General features: G+C 41.6%; 1 protein-coding gene across 1 annotated transcript in view; it reads right to left on the minus strand.

Annotated features, from left to right (window-relative positions):
- LOC133163180 (ephrin type-A receptor 5) overlaps positions 1 to 16299 on the minus strand; it is a 34036-nt gene extending 17737 nt beyond the window's left edge. Inside the window, exons 1-3 of the mRNA XM_061292819.1 lie at positions 16040 to 16299; positions 14019 to 14083; positions 9104 to 9818 (exon numbers count right to left, since the gene is read on the minus strand). Of these exons, the coding sequence (XP_061148803.1) occupies positions 9104 to 9818; positions 14019 to 14083; positions 16040 to 16127 (868 nt within the window). The 5' untranslated portion in view covers positions 16128 to 16299. The remainder of the gene's footprint in view (positions 1 to 9103; positions 9819 to 14018; positions 14084 to 16039) is intronic.
- Between the last annotated feature and the right edge of the window lie 264 nt (positions 16300 to 16563).

The raw sequence follows: 16563 nt of genomic DNA on the forward strand, positions 1-16563 counted from the left end.
AGAAGAGAAAGCAGTTAGTTGCTTTGATGGAGAAGGAGGTCACAGTGGCAATCACACTTTCCCGAGGAGTTTTGATGTCATCAGAGATACCGATCGGCGTAATAAAAAGGAAATACCGTAAATTCCCGACTATAAGCCGCACCGGACTATAAACCGCACCAGCTAAAATTGGGGGATATTTTAGTTTTTTTCTTATATAAGCCGCATCGGACTATAAGCCGCACGTGCACACGCGTCTTTTTACAAGGAAAGACCGTTCACAGAAAGCCTTTTTAAAGTTTTAATAACATACTTTAACATGTCTTTCAAAACACTGACTGTGACGAAGGGTTTAGAGCCCTTTGACGCAGGTCACCTAGCGTGCATTCCTACTAAAGCTCATAATAGTCACAAGCAACACAGCCAGAATAAGCAGCAGCCATAGTCGTGTTTCAAAATAGTATTTTTTTCTTCAAGATACCGCAGTGTATAAAAGTGATCCAGTCATCACAAAAATCACGAAAATAATCCTTATATAAGACGCACCTGACTATAAACCGCAGGGTTCAAAATTTTAGAAAAAAGTCGCGGCTTATAGTCCGGAATTTACGGTAAAAACATTTGTTGCATTGTTTTTCTTCTATGTTTCTGTCAGGATCCCTCAAGGGATTACCGGGAAGGAAATTTGAGGGACTTTTCTTCAAATGTTGACATTGAAGCCTACTTTTTAGCAAGTCAATTGTCTTCTGTTGTTTTTCTCGCTATATTGATCGCGCACGGGGCTGTGAGTTGTCAAAACGCGGCTGTCAAACAACGGACGATTCCAACCGTCAATCTCCACTTCAGCGGTTTGTCGCCGGCAGCAGATTAAAAATGAGCTCTCACAACAAGCGAGAAACAAGATGTAATCTCCCAAAAAAAAGAAACGGGGTGGACACACAGCCAATGTTGACACGCGAGAATGCATCGACAACTTCTGACTTATCGCTGCAACATCCTCTCCCTTGTGCAGGCAGACAGATACAAATAGACACGTGTGATAATGGAGCTTCCACAGGGGGAGCCTCGTCCTCTTAAGGCTTCTTGCTTGATCGCTCCTTTGTTTCTTATTGCGGCACTTTTGTGGACCATTCAGACCGCAACTGTGATTAATAACTACATTAAGCGCAGATAAAACCACAGAGGTAAATAGGAATGAAGATTTGCGTGCGGTTGTGTGTGTGTGCCCGGGCATGCAGTGAGTCACCTTGATGGAACCTTGCCCACTTGTCACGGAACGTTAGGCTTGAAAACTTCTGGCTTTGACCTTGCCGTCTGACAGGCCAAGCACACACGCACAGTTTTAGCTTCTACGATGCCATACATGAAAGCGAGCCTCATGACAATTGTTTGTTTTTACGACCGCTGATTAGCACGTTCTCGTTCTGAGAGTTGCGATTTGTTTTTTCGAGGTTGTTTGGAAGGTTAATTGAAGAGTAAATCCTCGGTCGGTGTGAATGCTTGTTTGTTTTCTTAAGTGCTCTGTGATTGGTCGGTAGTCCGAGGTGGACCTCACCTCCGGCCCAACGTTTACCTAATGGGGATAAACCGTCTGGAAAACGGATGGGCATTGTTTTTGCTGACTCGTCATTTAAGTGATTGTGCTAAATGCGAAGGATTGGGTGGGATTTTAATCATGGCGTGCAATGTTGGTCTACAACCAGCAGAGGCGCTGTCGATTCTGCTTCGACTGGTTGTTTCGACATTATTTTCACTTTAAGATACATTCTTTTTTTTCTTAATGAATTCCAGTCAGTGAAATAGGAAGCGGCCTTCTAACAAAATTCTTGTTAATGGATAACAACCTTGGCAGCGGTCATCGTCTACGCTCCGTTGAAGACCGGCCCAGGAGTTTCGGTCCAAACCACTGAGCTGCTAAACTGCTTTTTGAGACTTTATAAATACCACAATAAAGTTCTATTTTGTTCTGTGTGCATAACCCAGGATGTGGGAGAGACAATTGGACACCTGATCTGTTCTCTCCAGCCCACCCCCCACGACACACACGCCAGATTATCACCACCATCATCTCCGGTAGCTCCCCTTGACTTCAAGCTCCAACTCCCCCACAGACAGATTACAAAGAATGAAGTAACTGTTCCTTTCAAATACAAAACCCGGCAAGGATAAGGATCTTTGGATCCAAACCAATCCAAGCAAAAATAATACAGACTTGGAAAAAAAAGTTTAACCAAGTAATCTAAAATTTGTCCATAGGGATGAGTAAATGACCTAAATTCAATGAAATTAAATTAATTCAACGAAAGTGTCAGTCCATTTCATTCTAATTTTACGCATGTCATTACTTAAATAAAGTCAATTAAGATAAAGGGTCACATTGAAAATGTATACCTGGCAAGACAAAGGAGGTAAAAATAAATAAATAAATAAAACACCTGCTTTAATGAAAGTCAGTCAGGCAATTCTCATAGGAAGCAACATTATTGATGTTGAGGTATTAATATGTGTTGCTCATTTCCATTTATGTTAAATTCATCACACATGCATAAAAGTGAACACTGATCATCATTGTTAATTAACCACAAGCCGAATTTGTCAAACGTGGCAGGACATATGCTGACAATGTCATGAATATTTCTGAATTAGTGACACAATCATTTTAAATCATTGGAATCAGATTGCTCATTTTCATTTTTTTTGAGGGGGGGGGGGGGGGGGGGACTTTTTATGGTTGACTAAAATATGTCCTACCTTCCCGTGCCTGTTGCCCTTGGCCAAGCTGTCTTTTGATGCCACACAGCGTTTAATGCACAGAACAAAGGCTAATAGGTAATTAATATGCAATACACGCTAATGCGCCATTTGTGTGTAGATGTGTGTGTCTAATACGCAATTAATATGCATCACACAAAGCCGTATCCCGGGCAATTAAAAAATCCAATGGTGTCCTATGATGGCCATTAACGAGCATCCTCTTCACTTGTCACTTTAAATGCCTTTTTGGTGTTTCGAATATTTTGATGTTATTATTTATCTGCGTGAGTGTTTTTAATCAATTTTTGTTGGTTCACCAAATGCTGCAGACAAATTGACGCCAAAGTAATCTTGGACGCAAAATTGGTTCCGATACTTCGCTGGTAGGATTTTAGACCAATAAAGGGCAGAAGGAAACAAAGTAAATATCCTCTTCCTGTATTTGTCCCACAGTGAGGCGTAAGAAACACAAACAAAGACTTGATGAATATATTTGGGCGTTTGTGTGTGTATCGGGATTCCGTGGCTTTGTTTATCATGCTCATTCTCTTTTTGTGTACATTTATTTGCCAATTTGCGTGTGTATTTGTGTGTGAACACAAACAATGGCCGATGATAATGTCGTCATATACAATCGAGTTAACGGGGCTTTCCTGTCATGCCGGACAATGGTCCTCTCTGTCATCCAACAATCAGTCCAAGACTAGAAAGGCCAAGCAAAAAGGTCACAATAGCTTATGAACCTAAACCAATTTAGTGGACCAATGAAGCTCGGCTGGGGAAGATTGGACGTTAGATGTCACGAGCATAAATAAGTCTGGCCGAAATACCGAGACAAAATAAAAATAGATATGGGATTAAATATTTATGGGATGTTTACTCGTTTCGAGCTAGCGTAACAAAGCGGCTCACAAATGACCCAAAGCAGAATTGAGGTGAACTTGGGTCAAGAACCTCAATGGTATCAAATCAGAGAAAAAAAAAATCAGCATCTCCCATGTGGACCGTTCACAATCTGCATACAAAACATGCGTGTGTGTTTGTGTGTGCAGCTGCACGTACAGCTGCAAGTCATTAACTGCACGCACGCCGATATATTAGGAACGCCAACGTAGAACACAATGAGATAATGATGGAAGATGTTATGGACGTATATTTTGTAAAGCAAAACAACCGGCACGTGTGACTCAAAGATCAACATAGCATCAGAATGTTAGTTTGTTGAATAACGTTGGGCAAGGCTGAATAATCACAATTTGGATCAGAACCAGATTGAAAACCAGTGTAGATACACACCTGCTGAATCTGCCGAAATGACTTACCGTAATTTTCGGACTATAAATCGCACCGGAGTATAAGTCGCACCAGCCATAAAATGCCCAAAAAAGTGAAAAAAAAAAAATATGTATATAAGTCGCTCCTGAGTATAAGTCGCCCCCCCACCCAAACTATGAAAAAAAAATGCGACTTATAGTCTGAAAATTACGGTATTAAAATTCATACATGAAATTCTTGAGAAAAAAGAAAAAAAAACATTACATTTAAATTCATTTCATTTTTGAGAGGTGCACCTCGTGGGTATTTTTGGAAAATGATTGTAACCAATTCAAAATCAGTTCGTATTTAAATTCGGACTGGGCCCGTTTGCAGCTCGCTCACAGTGGGGAGGGTAAACTAGAGGATGCCCAAGTAGGGAAGTTGGTTTACCCAACAAGCACTCAGGAAGCACTTTAGTTGTCATGACAGCATCGCCATGTTTAGATGATGGGGTGATAAGCGAGGGAGGGGGGGGGGGGGGAGAGAATCCGGGGGAGAACGCAAAACGGGAGCACGCAATGAAAGCTGCCAGGCGGTTTCCAGTGAAGCGGGATCTAAAATGATGAATGGCAGCTCTTTTTGCAGCAAATTGACTCAATTCATACTTGAGGAGATGATGGAAAAGGCTTCCATCCGCCCCTTGCAGATTTCTATGCTATCATTCACCGAGGCGGCCTGTGTTAGTGCCGCATGACGGCTCGTCCATTTTTGTTCAAGCTCGCTTCTAAGTGTTTGACTCAAAAGCCACATTAGGAAAAGGGAAGCTTGGAGCAACATTGTGTGGGAATCGGGCGTTTTTATAAATGACTCCAAATATGAGGAAAAGAATGCAAATGAGGTAATACAAGTAATACAAAGTGAGCTCCGTTTTTCCGTGTCATGATGTTTTTCCTTTTTGTTTGTTTGTTGTCTTTGACAAGTTTGAAAAACACGGGAGAACATCAAGGGAGACCCGCCTCTTGAGCAAAGAATCCCAAAGGGACATCCAGCATTGCCCATGACACACTTACAGAACAAAAATAGAAGGAACCTTCCCTGCGGCATTCCAGGAATTTCTTTTCTCTGATAATAAGCGCCGTCCAGGTTTTCCTTTGCATTCTTTATCCACTGGCATCCCGTTTCATCTTTCCCCACCTTAGCATCCTAGCACTCAATCTCACTGGCCATCTTATATAACTTCAAGCATTTTATCTTCTATCAGCCTGGTCCGAAACGGAACAGACCAAAGCCTTCAATCACTGGATTCTAGCTTTATTGGCATCATGACATCCAGCTCTCATATACCTTTTCTTTCCATATTGAAAACAGTCCGTCAGTGTATTCCACTACTTCAATGGAGCGTTCATTATTTCAGCAGCTCTCCTTTAAGAGCTTCGCAACAATGCCCTTGGTCGTTATGCTTTGAATACAAATGGAGCTTTTCTCCCATTAATGATGAAATTCCGTCATTAGTATTTGCAGAACCGTATAAACTTTATTCATTGTTTCTGCTGGTCTTTTATCGAGACGCAGGCAAACTGACGCTTAATTCGAGAAGCAGCATTGGACCCATCTGGAAATTGATGTCTTAGTGTTGCGAGATGTCAGAGCTGACCATCTAAACTGCTCAGCAGACGACAAAAAACGAATATTAAATGCGGAGTTCCACAAGGGTCAATCCTGACACCACTTCTATTTCATTTGTACATTTCTACAAATGGACCATCGGGTTACTAAAATTATACCCAGGGCAATCTGTAGAGGTAAGAGAGAAAAAGAATGAGTTTCTCTGCAATAATCACACTTGGTTTCTCTCAAATACATGCGATTGAAGTCCTACTGAGCTCCCCAAATTCAATCTAATCATGTTCTCACTCGCGTTACACATCCAAAATTCATCGCTCGAGTTGGGCAGAGCGAACTCAATCTCCAAGTTCTACCCACGCCTCCATACTTCATCTCTCTCTTCATCCATCTGCCCACTTCTGTCCTCAGTTATTCGTCCTCAGTGGCCGTCGCCCCAGAAACAACACTCATCCATCTCTTTGTCTATTTAGCCTCACACCCTGTGGTGAGAAAACTTCCATTTCTCTTCCATCCACTTGTTTTCCCATCATCCTTTTTATCTTTCTGTCCATCTATAGACTCCCCCCCCACCCCCCTTCCACCTTGTTTGCAGTCCCACCCCCAACTCGTTCTTGTCTCGCTTCGCGGGCTCGCTGTGCTGACAGTGCTGCTGGCTTTTACCAATTATCTATAAGTTTCACAAAAAGCACATGCAGAATTTTTATCCGTCACCTCACACAACTGCAGTATCACCACATAATATGTAAATATAAAGTTGAATTTTGATGACTTGTTTTGCGTTGAATGAAATCATTTCTATTGTTTTACAGTCGTTGCTTTAATCTCGATTCTTGTTGTTGATGAACGACATGAAATGCACAGCTGCGATTTTTATGAGGTGCTCTGCATTTGTCGTAAAATAAAGAAAAAAAGTTGTATGGCCGCTAAGAATATCAAAAGTAACATAAAACGGTCAGTTAATCGAGTTTTTTACGATGGCAAGAGATGGAAGGGAATATTTCTGGAACGTGCAAATTTGAGACTTATTTCAGTTTTTTTTTTTAGTTTTCCATTCAACCGATAACGTTTCATTGTCACTGCACTTCACGAAGCAAAACATTTTTATTACGTTTGTTTACAGCGTAAAGCAATGACTCCATTTGCTTTGGATTAGGAAGAGCGAGGCGACTGAAGAAAAAAAAAAAGCACTTTATCATTCCATGACCATGTCAAGTGAATTTGTAGATACACAAGCAAATAAATCGCACAAGGTTCACCTTTTAAATAAATTCATTTCTTTCAACGGCCTGTGTTGTTTTTCCGCAAACACAGACATAATGCGGTGACACAAAGAGAGAAAAGGGTCCCGCCGCTTATGCCGTTGGAGTGCTAATGTAGGCGGTTGCATTCAAGAAAAGGCAGCGTGAGGCCGTGAGGAATTGGGAGACAATAAATGATTGACAGTGACATGGAGATAAACGTGGAGCACGGCAAATGGAAAAGAAAAGACACGTGAGCACCAGGGAGATTGGAGGAAGTCAAATGAAGATAAAAACCAGACAGTGAAATAGCGGCGTGCCAATGAGGGAAGGTAATAAAACGCGAGGAAGACAAAGGAGGTGCGAACAAGCTGCCCGCGACTGTTTCCGTCCCACTTTTACAAAGACTGCGTTAAATCACGCTCGGCTCGGCAGCGTGCGACATTTTCTCCCATTGTGTTGAACTCTGACCTGCAACGATTCCCACTCGGCGAGGCGTGCGTGCTTGAAACAGGTGCTGAATAGGCTGAACGTGGCAATAATATCCAATTGTATTATTTTCAGAGAGCCGCGTCTCGCAGTTAAGGGCAAAAAAGGACTAAATGAAGTGAATACAATAGGTTTGTTAACATTGCAAAAAATTATATATATATTACAGTATATTTAAAAATAATAATAAATTTAAAAAATAGTATATTTACAATATATATATATATATATATATATATATATATATATATATATATATATATATATATATATATATATATATATATATATATATATATATATATATATATATATATATATAGTAAATATACTATTTTTTTAATATATATATATATAGTAAATATACTATTTTTTTAATATATATATATATATATATATAAATCAATATTTTATCTGAATTCAACACCAATCCAAAGTTACATGATTGTTTACGAAAATAAATATTGAGCTATATTAGAGGATATATTTCATTTCCCATTCGAACATTTCAATAGGCTTGGCAGAGTGACAACCTCATTTGCATGTCCCAGTGTAAAAACGACTGTAGCTTCATTAATTGCTAGAGGAGTCACATTTATTTGTTTTGCTCCGTTAGCGACGTGAGCCGTGTTTACCGGTGAGCAGCGAGATGTCTTTTATCCAGAAATAAATGTTTAACAAGCAGTAATAATTAGCATTTAACACAACTTTTATCGTCTCGGAGCCTGGGAACGCCAACACGCCTTCAAAGGAACAGCACCTAATGTTTGGTAACCTTCAAATGTCCCTCCCGATATATTTTTAAAGACATCCTCACATTGTATTTTACTTTGACAGTTATATTCATTTTGGGGTTTTCACGTGGAAGGAGAAATTCTCCTTGAGGCTCAGACAAAACGTGCTCTCCGCTCGCTGTCAGTTATAAAACACAGACATTTCCGCCACCTTTACGAGAAAGTAAATTGTCCCCAAGTTACTCCATTTGCTTCTCGGCCATCTATTTTCGCAGGTATGATTTTTAAGGTAGACATTGTAGCAAATAATCACGTGAAGCTGGGAGAATATTGTGACTTTCTGGCGATGAAAAACTAGACGTGCTAAATGGTCCTTGATAAAGCCACTTTGTGGACTAACCTCACATAGCTCGGGGACAATGAAACAACAAAGTGGGCCGGCAGGGCGCGGGAAAGGGGTGGGGGGTAGATTGGCTGTCTTGTAATCAGAAGGTCACGAGACTAGCTGAGCTCCGCAGCTCATATTCGGTGTCCTTGAACAACACTGAACTCAAAATGGCTAACGACTGAAGCGCACCATGTTTCTAGGAAGTGTGAATGTGTGAAATATGGAGAGTTGGTAAACGCCCAAAAGGGGTTCGTGAATGAACGGTACGAGTCGATGAGGAAAATCGTCGGCCATTTTGACTAACGACAGTAGTACCATTGTCAGAATTTTTGGGTTGAATATATTGAGAACAACAATGCTAATTGCACTGGCTGTCTTGTTTAAAAATAAAAAGCATCAGAGAAAACAAGAGAGGACAGGAGGCACATGGGAATGTCAGTTGACGTCGGAGGCGGGAATGTTTGGGCTCTTGGCTTAGCAGAGCGGCGACTGTATGAGAGCAGCAAAGTGCTTCGAGGCTCAGGGGGAGGAGAAAAAAAAAAGTCCACTAAGCCGAGGAAAAGCACATGCACTCGGTGGAAAAAAATACAGTCAAGACACCAGATGAACAAAAGCCGGTTCAAAGTTTTTGTGCTCACCTTGACAGGATCCAAGGATTTCTTCAAATCCAGGCTGGCACACGCACTTGCCGATAGGAACCAGCCATTCACCCTCGGTGCTGCAATGCATCCTGGGAGGTTCGTACAAAGGCAGCGAGTTGTTGATGCAGCGACCCACCACCTCCACCAACTGCGAGGCCTCCGACCCGGGAATGGTGTCGGAGAATTCAGCCAAGCTCTTGACGAGGAACGGGCAGCGTTTGTAGAAGACGCGAACGGAAACCAGAGCGATGCAGGCTCCCAAATCCTGAAAGGCCAAGAAGAAGCCCTTCCGAGTCAAAGGGCCTAAATCCCGAACTTCGGTGTTGAGCTTCATAACCCGATCCCCGAGGTCGAGTTCGGTGAAGCTCTCGTCGGCCGCGATGGTGTCGATTTTGATGTACTGGCTTTCCTTCAAGGCCCTGTCTTCCTCCTCCGTGATCCCGTCACCGTCCCCCATTTCTCCATCCTCCAACTCCCAGCCATCCGTTTCGTAGTAGTACATGTTAAACGTTTCCTTGCAAGTTCCGACGCCACCCGGGAGGCTGTTGCAGTCTCTCAGGGTGAACTTGAGTTCTATGTAAACACGTTGGGCTCCCTCGGTCAGTATCCAGTTGGTGTGAAGCCAGTTGTTCTGGTTCTGTTCCATGACCCGACACACTTGGTAGGTGTGGATGGGGGCATAGTCTTCGTCGACTTCCCCGATTTCTTCCCACTGGTACGAGAAAAAAAAAAGATTAAGGTGGTGGTGGCCATTGGGAATTTCAGACATTTTCCCAAACGGCCCATGGGAACCCCCGATCCATAGATGAGTAGATCCCTTAAATCATTTGACAATATTTCATCACCATTAAAATCTCGTCAAGGCTTAAAATAGAAAGAGGAAAGTATCTAAAGAGCCATGAGTGCCTCAATATGGACGGCAGACTAATCCTCATCCCTTCCACCTCATTTCCCCTCAGTCCAAAGGAGTAGAGGGACTTATGAGTGTATGTATTTACCATAAACGAGGGCGGCGTCCTTGTCAGCAAAAACCGAATTAGCCTGAATCTTGTCAAGCCACACCTGCCGAAAAGTTACAGTCTAGTCATCCCCGAGTGTGTGTGTGTGTTTGTTCACAAAGTTGGAATGTAAATGATTTCCGGTGGCATTAATTCCTTTCCGCAACTCTCCTGGGATGTGGCTATTATCTGCATCGCTAGCACTCTCCCATGGCTAATACAGGCGCTTTATCATGTCAACGTAATATGGCCGGAGGGACCATACTATGATCTGGTGTTATAGCTTAATAGCCCATATTAATCATCCTTTCTGCGGCTGCTGTACACAACCTTGTGCCTTTGTCTCCCCCCCACCATGCCTCCCCCTTCATGTCTTTCTGCATCACTCGCCTTCCACCTGATTACTCCTCATCCCCTCCCCACCTCTCAGCCTTTTGTTTAGGTCGTAATCATCCACTTTCTTTGTTGAGCCATTTAGGTACCTAAGACAAGATTGTTGATTTTTTTTTTTTTTCAACGGGAATGCGAGGAGATTATTAAGAGGGGGCATTCCAGGACATGACGAGATCACTACCGAGACAATTCACAAACATGCATGTGGAGATATCACTGGAGTTATGTCTCCCCTGTGTAGACGTTAAGCTTCTTACCGGTTTGATCGCACGGATCCTGCAGCCTTCATTGAGCTTCACACAATTTAACACACACACACTGACCGAGTAACCCCACGATATTTTATTTATGTGAAATGAACTTGATCAATTTAGATGAGTCATCAATTTTTCAAACTACAAGAAACAACAGCGACATAACAGCGAATCAGGGAGGGGAGGGGCTGTTGAGCGGAGGCAGAACTTGGACTATTACCTGGACTATCATGCGTTTTCATCTTTTTAAGATATACCAAATTAATACCGTATTTTGCAGAGTATAAGTCGCTCTGGAGTATGAATTGCACTTGCCATGAAATGCACAATAAAGTAGAAAAAACTTAGATAAGTCGCACTGGAGTATAAGTCGCATTTTTGGCGGAAATTTATTTGATAAAATCCAACATCAGGAACAGACGTGTCATCTTGAAAGGCAATTTCAAATGAAAAAAACTGCAACTTATAGCCCGGAAAATACGATCGGTAACTTAATTATGAAATAAACTCAAGATTGTTCTGCAAAATAATCCACATCATCGCTTTAAAGTGAAAATAACGACAAAGTTTGATCTAGTTCACCGTCCTTATCACTCGCATGCAAACACGGGAGAGTCCCCGTAGGCATCCCTCCAGCTCCTCATTAGCGTGTGTATTTGTTTTGCTGACTATTATGTGCATGCGTGTTTGTGTCTGCGTTGTGTCACATCAGTCAGCGGCCGACCCCCCGCGGCTGCTTGGAGTACCCTCACGGCATTGCAAAGCTGTCTCCAACTTATTATTACCGCCTATTACAGCTGACCGCCATGACATCGTAATAGAACAGCACCTCCCCGGCTCTTTATCCGTGAAACACAACCGCGACAACCGGCGGTAACACCCTCACTTTTTTTTTTTTTATCGATTTTTGCACCCGGCTGACTCTGCTCTGTCCATCACGGTAATCATTATCCTCCGCATTCCAATTTCTGCAAGTTTTCTTTTCATACAGCCTGTAATTGGACTTCATTCACCATGAAGACTTGTTTTTTTTTCCCCATAATGAAATGGCAATTTGGTTCACATGCAAAATTGACTCATCATATATAAAAAAAAATTCAAATCATGTAAGTGAGGGTTATTATTATTTTTTTAATCTTTCAGCACAGTTCAGATCCACATTGTCGTGCGTTGGCTACCATAAGGCATGGATGCCATTTTTGTGTTGCGTTCAGAAATGTTGTCGCTCGTCTGGCCTTATCTCGGGCTTCTCACGCTGAATCAGCGAGACGGTCGAAGCGTCCCTGAATTTTTTATTTTTTTTTTAAATCATCGCCCCGATGCGTTTTCACTGACGAGCTCGTAGGGGAGATTTTGAGTGAGGTTTGTGTCAAGTGTGCGCCGGATTTTATTTTTTGTGTGTGTTTGAATGATGCACTTATGTTGAAAGCTTATTTTGTGTGTTGATGTGGTAAAACTACCCCAAAAGATTTTTAGTAGTCTCCTAAATGTCTTGTAAACATCCAATGAACTAAATTTGAGTCTTTCCGCAATGTTTTCTGTCACTTTTTGAAAGAACTCGATTCAAAATCATCCATCCATGAAGCATGCACGGTTCATATTCCAAGCATGCACGAAACTCTTTCCGATTTTCAAGTGCGAGAAAAGTGAGTAGCTAGTTTGAGAGTTGTTTTGGTTCCTTCCAATCTGACGCCAGCTGGCAGCTGGCAACCACCTGCCTTTTTCATGCCTTCAATGTTTCAAGTCCGAATGTTTTCATCACTGGCCTTTTGTCAGCACTCTCGATGAGACCAGGAGATATGGTCCAGATCAAAACGGGCCTGGAATTGGTTCGACTAACAGCATATAACCGAGACAGGTGACATGGATGGAAAAATAACGCTTATTGTGACAACCGTCGTTTTTTCCGTGCCGCCTCTTTTATTTTTTTTCTTTGCTTGAAGATGCAACAGATAAAAGCCTCTGTGAAATAGCATGCGAACAGCAGCTCAGCTAATCTGCCATCACTCTCCGACACAATACGGGAGATGAAATGGAGGAGGGATGGTCCCACTGGAAGAAAGAACAAAGTTAAGTGTTCTCGCCAGGACTTGCCTTTGCGGTCTGGCTGTAACTTGCAAATCATTCAGGCTTGACTTCCATCCAGAAACCTTTTACACAACGTTAAAGTAAATAACATTTTTGGAAATATATGGACCATCAGGAGTAAATTAATCCCATTTAATTCCAGACAAAATATTCCTCAAACACATGTGGGGTTTTTTTTTCCTGTTCAAAGCCAACTGAAGCATTTGGTAGGGAGCACAGAAAGGAAACTAGCAAGGATGGTGAGATAAAAAGACAAGCAGATGGCAACAAGGACATGAAAAGAAACGGGAGGCAACGAGGAGAGATAGAAGAAGCCGATGTAAAAGATAGCGGAGGAGGAGAATGAAACAAACCATCTGGAATATGAGCCCCCAAAAAATCCCCCTGCTTAACATCTTATTTAGCCGTAGTAGACCGCTGCTGCCAAGTCGGTGTGTGTGTGCGTGTGCATGTGTGTGTGTGTGAGCTAATAGAGGCTGCTCCAAATTGGACTCCATTGTAAACAGCTTCCACAATAAGAATTCTAATAGTCAACAACAGTAATTGCTGTTCCTCCCGCAAATCATTTGAACAAGCGACAATATGGTAAATGGAAAAAAACCCAAATAGCAGCTTGCACTGAATGGAAGAAAAAAAAGCTAATATGTGGGAATATTGTCTTTTATTAAATAAATATAGATAAATATATACACGAGTCCCAGTTGATTGTGGCTATGTCTGCATCACATCTCCTCCATGTAGCACCAAAACAGCCTAAGAGGAGCCGTGAGCAGAATATAAAAAAGAGGAAAGAAATCGCTATGGTCAGCGTGTATGCTGGTTTGGCGTGTACACCTGAATATTTACAAGCGGGAGATGTTAGCATATACGCTACAAGGTAATCAATGGGGATTAAATGGAGCTTTCTGTTATTGGAGATTGTATTTTTCCCAGGACTGCAAAACAGGAATTTAATTATTGTTGATGTTTGTAGTGACGTGGAAAATACCTAGCTGATATTTTATTAATCGATTATATTAACGATTATTCCATTGACTAGTCGGCTAAAAGAGAATTTGGATGAATTTCAATAGTCTATTTAGTGAATTAAAATGACCTTTGGAATTAACTAGGAGTTAGGAGAAATTTTATTATGAGGTGAAATTCTTTCCCTTTGAATGAATTTTTTCGCACACTCACCCCATTTTTCGGGTACGACACCCATCCGAGGTCTCCCGCCACAGAGCGAGAATCCAGCAGGTTAACTGTAAAATAAAAATAGCAGTGAGTCGAAATCAAAGATATGAAAAGTATCGAAATACAGAGAAATGAATAAAGGTAATTTTCACATGGCGTACAACATGGGTAACATTGATTAAGAGGAATGAAAACAAAGGTTGGGTTGTCATGCCACATAAGATAAAAGCATCTTGAGTCGTGTGGGCAGGGTTCACTTCCCCTTATCACATCAGTGATAATGTCAAACGTATACACGATGTGCACTCAAACAATAAAAGTGAAAGTCCAACTCTTGTCTGTTCATGTTGCCAGCTAGCTTAAATGCAGTTATGCACTTACAAATATATATATATAATCAACAAAAAAAAGAAAAAATCCACATGAACGATGGATTTTAGATTATTTATTATTTTAATCAACTGTGAAAAATAAACACATTTTAAATGACACCACCTAGTGGCCATAAAAATAATCACATTGAGTGACATAATGAAAAAAACAAAATCATATAAATTCCGAATTCTCCGATAGTAACTTTTCTTATTCTGTGCCTAAAGACTCGCTCCCTTACAAACTCTGCTAATCTTAAAGTCCCTACCGCTCTGCTGAGAATAATAAAAAATGTCCTTTGGCACTTGTTAGACAACTAATTAGGCCATAAAGAAGAGATAAGTGATGCTGAACTAGATCATATGGGAGACGTGGCTGCTAACCATTTAATTCGTCACAATGATCCATTCCAAGCATTCAAAAGTCATCATTATTTGACATATTTAAGATTTTGAACTCGGGGAGTCCTGTTAAAATAAAAACGCAGGTGGGCGGCATTAATGTGACCTCACAACAACCAACCTGGTCTTCTCTTTCTTCTCCAAATTCTCTTTCATGCAAGCTAGCTTGAATCACTCCAGCGTGATCTTTATGGCTAATCTCTCATGCATTTCACACACAGCCACTTTATTTCATGTCATTTAACCAAATTTGGTTAATCCACTCTGATGGGTTTGGGCGACACTAATGTCAAATAATATCATCATTAATAGGGCCCGGTGACCTCTAAAACAAATGTGTGGGCATCTTGCACAACACTGACATGATTAAAAATAAACAATTAATTAAAATGTGCAACTCAAGAAGTTTTCTCACGACTGGAGCTCATCTTTAAATATTAAAAGAGCCATTAAGATCTTTTTGGTATTCACAGTTTGTACCTCCAATTAATCACCAGCCTCGCAAACAAGAGAAAGCAAATTGCATTGTCCGATTAGAATGATGGAAATAGCAAATTACAAAACAAATTGTCAAATTAGAAATCAAAACAGGAAGTAAATGTTCAATAAAAGCACATTTCTGCTTGCTAATCAGGTGAATTCCAACTTTCTCCTGAATGATGGCGTACACAGCAAACACCAGTAGCGCCCCATTCTCCAAACACACAATGGACAAAAGACTTCTTCATCGCACCCTCAACTTTATCCAAATAAATCTATCATGTGAAGAATAAGCAGGGTGAAGAATGTTCTCTCTTTCTCGCCTGGATAATGCCAACTAATAGCTTTCGACAATAGCCTTCATCTCACACGATTAGAATTCTGCACAGTGGGCAGACAATAGCGTGGGAACACAACCTGACACTCCGTTCCAAGCTGTATTGACATCAGCCCCCCATTTTTTTTTTGTGACAGGTGAATAGGACGCGTCAGGTGACTTATGTCATCATGTTTGCATGAGATGATGAAATGATACTGAGTTTATTGATTAAAAGATTATTATTATTATTATTTTAATGATCCAAAAGAGGAAACATTACAGTTAAGACATTGTGTCAGTCCACGCGAGTGACATTAAAGGTAAAAATGTCTTTTGACATGTCAAAAGGAGGCTGAGATCCACGCGCGCGAGACGCGCACGGAGGTCCACGAACTGATTGAACTCTTGTCAGCATCAAGTCAAGCCCAGAAGATAATGTTGAGAGACATTACCTTCATTTGCCGGGATGCACCACGCCACACTCCAAAGCCACGTCCACGCCACCAACGCCGCTCCACAACTCCTCCAATGCGCTTTCATGGCGCATCCAAAAAATAAAGAAAAACAAAACGATTCAAACGTAAATTGCTTCCTGAAGCTTGGCAGGTTCCCTCAGCATTCGCGTGGTGAAAGCATGAGTGACGTGGAGTGTCCGATCCGTGGGGTGAGAGCTCATGTTCTGCAGCGGGGAGCTGAACGCTAACTGTGCGCTCCGATCACCAGCTGGAGAGACAGGGCGCAAAGGGGCGGGGTTTAAAATCCGAACCCATCCAATCAGGAAAAGTCCACAGGTAAACCCCATCGCAGGACCCTCATGGCGCAAAAGCCTCAAAATTGCTCCTCATAATAAAGGCGTAATGGCTTTACATGCGCAAGTGTGGCCATTTAATTGGATGTGACACACACAGATGGGCAATTTAGAAAATGCAGAGGGAGGGGGGGTGGGGGGGGGCATATTTTTCATCTGGGCCCCACA

This window comes from Syngnathus typhle, linkage group LG12, assembly GCF_033458585.1.
Source record: "Syngnathus typhle isolate RoL2023-S1 ecotype Sweden linkage group LG12, RoL_Styp_1.0, whole genome shotgun sequence".
In the NCBI taxonomy this organism is placed as follows: Eukaryota; Metazoa; Chordata; class Actinopteri; order Syngnathiformes; family Syngnathidae; genus Syngnathus; species Syngnathus typhle.